This window comes from Nematocida displodere (assembly GCF_001642395.1).
Source record: "Nematocida displodere strain JUm2807 chromosome Unknown 24, whole genome shotgun sequence".
In the NCBI taxonomy this organism is placed as follows: domain Eukaryota; kingdom Fungi; phylum Microsporidia; genus Nematocida; species Nematocida displodere.
The window spans coordinates 1,405-9,206 of NW_027138149.1; the positions used below are offsets into that span (position 1 = coordinate 1,405).

The 7,802-nt window shown below is 46.8% G+C and overlaps 4 protein-coding genes across 4 annotated transcripts; all 4 read left to right on the top strand.

Annotated features, from left to right (window-relative positions):
- Positions 1-380: 380 nt before the first annotated feature.
- NEDG_02232 (uncharacterized protein) lies at positions 381-1,838 on the top strand (the record flags this gene model as incomplete). Its single annotated transcript, XM_067689650.1, has 1 exon — positions 381-1,838. One exon carries the CDS (start codon positions 381-383, stop codon positions 1,836-1,838), a length of 1,458 nt encoding a protein of 485 aa, XP_067544673.1.
- A 250-nt stretch (positions 1,839-2,088) lies between these two features.
- Positions 2,089-3,813, top strand: NEDG_02233 (uncharacterized protein; the record flags this gene model as incomplete). The annotated part of the gene is made up of 1 exon (XM_067689651.1): positions 2,089-3,813. One exon carries the CDS (start codon positions 2,089-2,091, stop codon positions 3,811-3,813), a length of 1,725 nt encoding a protein of 574 aa, XP_067544674.1.
- An 835-nt stretch (positions 3,814-4,648) lies between these two features.
- On the top strand, positions 4,649-6,328 carry NEDG_02234 (uncharacterized protein; the record flags this gene model as incomplete). The annotated part of the gene is made up of 1 exon (XM_067689652.1): positions 4,649-6,328. One exon carries the CDS (start codon positions 4,649-4,651, stop codon positions 6,326-6,328), a length of 1,680 nt encoding a protein of 559 aa, XP_067544675.1.
- A 1,106-nt stretch (positions 6,329-7,434) lies between these two features.
- NEDG_02235 (uncharacterized protein) lies at positions 7,435-7,800 on the top strand (the record flags this gene model as incomplete). Its single annotated transcript, XM_067689653.1, has 1 exon — positions 7,435-7,800. A coding segment is annotated over one exon (366 nt), but the record flags the coding sequence as incomplete, so codon positions are not given.
- Positions 7,801-7,802: the final 2 nt, after the last annotated feature.

Sequence of the window (7,802 nt, forward strand, 5' to 3'; positions counted from 1 at the left end):
ACATGAACGACTGCGGCGGGTTTGAGCTAACCATGGACACACCACCACCCGTTCTGTCCTTCCCGCAGCCTAGTGTGGCGCAGCACTAGTCACCGCCAAGAATAAAAGACTCTGCTCATATTAGATTTGCGCGAGTGAACAGGAAAGATATCGCCAGATTGCCCTGTTAACCAGATTGACCCCCGGCTTTGCATATGTGTGTAATCAAATAAGGATCCATTTGTGCTCGGGTAGTCTGAACTGTAACAGGTCTTGGGCGGTGATTGTTGAACAGAGCCCAAAGAGAAGCATGCCGCACACCCAACACAGCCCACGCCTCCTCGCCAGAGTCATCATCTTGATCATCATCTGATCTAAACCCGAACACATTTTTCAGTCCCATGCCACAATGGAAGATCTACATCCGAGCGAACTATATCATAGCAGCAGTACTCATTCTAGGTGGAATAGTTGTTGGTTTGGCCTATGCTTGGAGGAGCCCGAACATTAACCAAAACAGCTCCACATCCCAGGAAAAAAACACTAAAGAAGTAGAACCAAGCAAACCGCCCAAGAATTACCCCATTCCTTTCGCCAGTCAGAACAACATCACCCCCGAACTAACCCATGACCCCATATCAATTCAAGCCGCAACCATTGCATTTTTTCAAAACAATGGGAGTGGGTTGCTAACGGCTGAGCATAATCACTGCATGGTGATTCCGACAGAACAGACTACGAATGTAAAAATATATATGGAGAAATTAAAAGTAGAAGACATTCCGGAGCAGATATATTCTGAGATTCAGTTCAAGGATTTGTCTGTGTTCGGGTCTAGGTTTTCAAGCCCAACTGTTTTTACGCCATACACAGAAGTGGAAACGCTGGCCAAGCTCCTCCAAGCTCTCTCTGGTGTGTATATAGCAGCACTTTCTATAAGCGCTTTTGTGGTAAATGCAGACTTAGTGTTTTCACCCCCGAACAAAGTTGGTTTGGGAATCACCGAAACATTGAGGATAGTCTCTACAGGTGCCTCCTTTTTTGAATGGTTTTGTAAGAGCGTTGATCTAAGCACATTTACTGAAGGGCTAGTCGTAGAAATAAACGACTCAGACACCACCTCCATCCAGTGTTTAGACAATCTAGGCATTCAACGCCTATCCGGGTTGGGTCTGGTAAACCTGCCATTTCTAAGGACCCTGGTTTGTCAGCTGACAACAAGTATCTGCTCTGGAGACACGGGGATGTTAAAGCTTCTGAACCTTCCCGAACACATACATATATCTCAAGATCTAGCCATGTTACTAGCAGAAAAGCGGTGGGCTGATGTGGAAGTGGACATGCACATCTGGAACAAGATTTGTTTCCTGGCCGAGAAGAGTATGGTTGTGTTGGGAAGGCTCTGTGTTAGTGTTAGAGATTTGAGGGAGCTTGACCCGGGCAGTGTATATTCGGGGGTTACAGATCTGACAATCCAAGAAAACACCCGAACACAAATAGAACTCACCGACTTCTTTACATTGGCAATTAAATGGGTGTGTTCGGGCAAAGAGACCCAAAAGATCAATGCTATTCATATTTTGTTAAATAATCCATTATTGTTGAATGGTGGCACCAACCAGACGGCTGAGGCCCTAGGCAAGTTTATTTCTAGCTCAAACAAGCGGTCAGCCATGTTCAAACAAAAGCATTTGTTTTTAAACCAGAGAATAGTGACCATCCCCGAGCGCCCCCCTGTCCGGGTTGGTTTGAATGCAGTCATCAAGGTTAGGGGCGTGGGTAGGAGGATGTGGACAAAGGCACAGGAAAAGTTTAAACAAAAATTACTCCGGTTTGAAAAGACCAACTTTGTGGAATAACCTTTAGTGTTCGGGTTAGTTCGGGTTTTGAGCGTTTTACATCAAGCTGTTTACTGTGGGCCAAGCTTTGCACTATCTAGGAGAAACCTTGATCATTTGAAACAGGCAGTCGTTTTGGCCTGCCCTTAGCACGCTGGCCACCGCGCTACATTGGGCCCTTTGTGTACACACCAACCCCAGCAAACCACCCCAGCGAACAGCCAATCAACCGAAATCACAAGTGTTTAAATTATGTTTGAACTACCCCCTGATGGAATCAAAGACAGTTATATCTTTCAGCAATTTGTTTACAACTGGCCTAAGATGGGCATTAGTGTGTTTGGCTGTGCTCAGTGTGGGTGTATTCTGTACACAGGAAGAATCTTTGGATGATCACATGGAATGGACGCCACAAACCAACCAAACGATAGAGTTCTTTGAGAAAGGCAGTTTCGAATGGTGCCCCGGGTTAGAAACCGTTGAAAAAGACGGAAAACGGCATATTCGAAAAGAACAGAGCCAGTGGCTTGTGCTCTTAGTTAGCAAGCACTCCCTTGAAACAGTTCCAGAGAACTTGGTACAAGGGATTGTGTTTACAAATCTTACAATATCATCGACAGGCCAAAACAACTCTGCGGTGGTGGAGAAGATATTGAACGCGTTTGGCACAATCACTGCAGACTGGTTAGAATTGGACAGTATAGTAATTAATGGATGTGGCTCGGATAATGACGACCCCGCAGTTCAAGGCGGTGTTTCGGGGGCGAGTGGTGTTGGGCCATCAGAGCAGACACCAACCCAAGCACCATTATCACCCACGTGCAGACTCAACATCAACAACCTCAAGATATCCAACACCTCAAAACCAAGCATTAAGTGGCTCCTGGAGCGGATAGATCTATCAGGGTCTCGGATAGGATTGGCAATAGCCTGCGGTACAGACTTTGGCAATCTTGAGGTGCTGAACAGGTTTAATGCTGCAAGCATTACCAGGTTAGTTCTGTATGATATTGACAAGCTTAACAGCCTAGACTGCAAACTGTTCCAAGAAGGTCCTTTGCCAGGCGTCCTAGACCTCCAGAGCAACAGCACAGCAACCCCAAAAATGTCAGAACAGATCATCCAGAACATGTTGGCCACTTACTGGATGGACCTACACCTGCCCGAGTCTTTATGGCAAGAGTTGATGCAACCAAGCGAACAGCCCAAACACCTCACTGCCAAAACACTAAAGATTACACTGGAAGCTGGCAGCACCATCCCACCCCCGGCGGTGGGGATGAACCGGGCCACCACCAGGCACCTTACAATTGACTTCGCCAGTGAGAACGACTTACCAACAACTACCGATCTAGAACAGACTCTTGAGTGGGCAAGCAGAGGCTTTGAAGGTCTGGAAGAGCTTAGTGTTCTGGTTCAGGGTGCACATGTATTGGGTGATTTTGCCAGAAACAACAAGTTTGAGATCACAACCATTCCAACCCTTACAAGCATTAGGGTGTGTGGTATTGAGTGTTCAGTTTACCAAAGCAAGAAAGAAACTATTTTGTGTTTATCGCTTGAAGCCTGGGAGCTTTACACCAAGGGCAAACTAGCTGATGAACTAACTAGCTCCCGAACTGATCTGAGTGCGCTTTCACCCAAACAGCAGGAAATAGTCATGAACCGAAAGGAGATTGTTGACAAAGATAAAGAACCGTGCCTCATATGTCGTGAGACATTTGATGAGCTCAAAAAAACTAACCCGAACACTGAGATCTGTGTTCTGGATTATCCAACCCATCGAGTTTGTGGCGAGTGTTTGGATAGTGTGATTAACAGCAGTGGAGATGCTGTGCGTGCCAAATGTCCATTCTGCAGAGAACATCTTAGGCTTCCGCTTATTAAACACAAAATACACAAAAACTCCCAGGGGGATTTCGGGCTAACCTTAGACAGGCACACAGCAATATTGCCTGTTCTGTCCTTCCCACGCACCGCAGCAATGGAACACTAGGAAGCGCCAAGAATAAATGTCTATGCTTTGCTCGGAGTGGTTCATTGGTAGACCACAGAAATAAACCAGTTTACACACCCTGCACATCCCGAACACATACCCCGCTTCTGAACAAGGGGCTAGTGAGCGGTTTTTTATTGAGATTGTACATGTTTTAATATCCCACAAAATATCACATTGTAGTACTTTACTAGTGTTCGGGTTAGTTCGGGGATTTGCTATCCAAACATGTTAAAAATAAAATTCCCCAAGCAAAACACCCGACCCCATTGCTGAACAGAAAGACACAGCTAAATTCTTCAAAAAGCGCCACCAAAGTAAACATGGCAGATATGGAGACAAGGAAGACACAATGGGAGAGAAGCACCTGCCCAAGCATATGCTTGTGTTCGGGTTAGTGTTCCACAGCCACCCACCTGAATTAGCCCGAACAAAGTGGACAGAGTCTATATGAATGGGAATAAAGGGTTAGTGATGGCAAAGAGGCTGTTATAGAAGGGTGTAAGCTGCGGATGACATTGGATACCGGAGCTAGACATACACATATATAATGCGTTGGGTCGCAGGCAACTACCACACTTCTTCGTGCCTTCAGAAACGCGCCAGCACATGTTCAGAGCCATTGCCATGTTCAAACTAAGATGATTATTATGATTTTTTCGGTATTTATACTTCTGTCGTTGGTAACGTTTACCACTCAATAATATAATTTTTTACAAGGTTTCATAATAAGCCAACTGTATAATACCTATGTACAACTTGCCTATATACAACAAAATGGTCGGTTAGGCACTAACAGAGCTAACTATGTAAATTATTTTTTTAGCAACCCCTGATGAAATCAACCCCAATTAGGTATTTCAGCAATTTGTTTACAAGGGCACTAAGGTGCCACCTGTTATGTTTAATTTTGCTGTGCGTGATTGTTGGTCGTGCAGAAGAAGTCCCTGAGCCAGAGTACATTGTATCGCCATACACCAAACAAACGATAAAGTTCTTTGAGAGAAGCGGTTCTGATGACTGGGAAAATAGGTTAGAAACTGTTGAAATAGACAGGGAGATACATGTTAACAGATTCCAGCCTCGATGTTTCAGTATTTATCTAAACAAGTACACTCTTGAAACCGTCCCTGAAGAGTTGGTGGCGGATATTAGGTTTAACAGGCTTACACTGGAATCAGATGGTCCAGTTAATCCTGCGGTGGTGGAAAAGATACTGTGTGCGTTCGGGACAATTAATGTATCCTGGTTAGACTTGGCCGATCTAGAGATTGATGACCCCAGCTCAGATAATAACGGACACCCACGAGCAACACCAACACCCAAGTGTGTTCTCAATGCCAAGGAACTCTGGATAACCAACACCCCCAAATCAAGCATTGTGTGGCTCGGGGAACGGGTGGGTCTGGTATCGTCTGGCATCGGGTTGAGAATAAGTTGTGGTACAGATTTTGGCAATCTTGAGGTGCTGGACGGGTTCAATGCCAAAAGGATTAGCAGGTTAACGCTTTATAATATTGACAACCTTGACAGCCTGGACTGCAAGCTACTGCGGGAAGGCCCCATGCTCTATGTCCTAATCATATACAATAACACTACGCTAACCCCAAAGATATCAGAACAGATCATCCAGAACATATTGGCCAAGGAGTGGATGAAGTTAAAGATGCCTGTATCTGTTTTGGGGGAGTTGATGAAACCAAGTGAACAGCCCAAGCAACTCACTGCAGACAAATTGACAATTTACTTGGCACCTTCCCAAACCCAAACACTTCCACCACCGGGAATGAACCGGCTCAACGCCATCCACCTTGCAATTATCTTCAGGAACGACAACCACTTGCTAACCGGTACCGATCTAGAACAGACTCTTGAATGGGTTAGTGTAGGCTTTGAAGATCTGGAGGTGCTTAGTGTTCTGGTTCCGGATGCACCGCCAGCACTGAAAGACTTTGTTAGAAGCCACACCTTTAACATCACAACTATCCCAACCCTCACAAGCATTTGGGTGTGTGGTATAGAGTGCTTGGACATTCCGAGCATTATCTCGGGGGGATCAAGCATTATGTGCTTCTCTCTCGAAGCCTGGGAGCTCTACAGGAGTGGCAAACTGGGTGATGAACTGGCTAACACCCAGACAGACCTGAGTGTGCTTTCACCCGAACAGCAGGCCATAGTCATGAGCCGAGAGGAAATGGCTGCTGATAACGACGCCTGCCACGTGTGTCTCTGCACAGCCGATGAGCTCAAAGCCATCAGTCCAGACGCCGATATCTGCATTCTGGACCACTCGAAGCATAGTGTGTGTGGGCCGTGTCTGGTTGTCATGGTTAATGCGGGTGGGGGTGCTAGGTCTATCAGCTGTCCGAACTGCAGACAAGAGCATACGCTTCCACTCGTTAAGAACAAGATAGGAAGGAACACCCAGGGTGTGTTTGAGCTAACCATGGGCACACCATCATCCACTCTCTCCTTCCCACGCACTGCACCAGACGCCACACTACCCGCAATCTAGAATTTCCGTGCCCTAGGGGAGGTACCGTGTGATACCACAGCCAGCAATAGTCCTTGATTGTTATTAAGGTGTTGTGTTCGGGTTACTTCTGTGCTCTGTTCGGGGTGGGTCGTCTTGTTGTCATGTTCTGTGAGGGGCGTTGATGCCGATGACATGTTCTGCTGCCCTGCTTAGGATGTATCTCTCTGTGTGTTCGGGTTGGTGTATTGGCTCCTGCTTTTATAGTTTGAAAATGTGTTTGGGTTAGTTCGAAGATCACACTGACTCGGGTTTGATTCCCGGCCCAGATTGAGGTGGTGGGAGACTCCTGGGATGCCACATGTAGGCTATAGAATAAATCCATGTTCGGGCTAGTTCGGGAACTGGCTTGCTTGCCCGCTGCACCTCTGCTTGAATCTTATTGATTTCAACCCAATACTCGGCCATGGTTAAATCTCGCTCATCTGAGTTGTGTTCGGAGCCTGGGCTCTGGGCGCCTGCGGAGCCGTAGGTCTCCACCTCTTCTGTGCTGCGAACGCTCTGTCCTTTGTTCTGCATTTCCATCAACCATGGCATTGCGTTCGGGTTATATAGCTTTGAAAGTTGGCGGGATCTAGAAAGACCATCAATGTTCGGGTGGGCGCTATTCCAGAGAAAGCTAGGTCTTTGGCGAACACTAGCCTCGTTCTATACCACGGGCCCAGCCCAGACCTTTGTGTTCTGCTGGCACCTTGCCTGCTATATAGGACATAGCAGCAGCCAACAGTACTCCGCAAGCCAACACACCGATGCCACAAAACCTAAAGTGTTCGGGGCTAGTTCGACAGATTCTGTTCAAAGCTGCTAAACCACACAAACCTGTTCTTGTGCACCAAAAACATGGCGGTACCCATTTGCCGCGAAACACCCGAACTAACCCGAGCTCCTTGAAAAACCACAATCCTGAAACCACTCCGGGCAGTTAGTGGGCGCGCGATGGTGGTTTGTGACCCCGAAGAGGGTGGAACACCCCCGTTTCTGAACACGGAGCCAATGGGCAGTTATCTATTGATCAAAAGCTTTACTACTCCACGGAACAACACACTGTAGCACTGGTCTTGATTATCACAGTGATTTATGTAACTGCTATGCTGTGTATAAATTATTGTGTTCGGGTGTTGAGATCCTGGAATGCTAAAAAATGGGCAGCCCCAAAACCCGAGCCCACAGCTGAGCAGCTACTCACAGCTGAATTCTTCACAATATGCGCCACCAAAGTAAACATGGCGGATGTGGAGACAAAGGGGGGCCATTTCCGAAGCAGTACCGACCCACACATATATTTGGAGAATCTAGAACTGGAAGACATTCCCGAGGAGCTAGATCTACAAGGTTATATAGATAAGCGGGTGTATGTGGTTGGGCCGGGTTCTAACACATACACTAACCCGACACTGACCTTAGCCCAAACACCGAACAAGCACTTGCCAAGCTTACCAAGCTTCTTCGTGCCTTC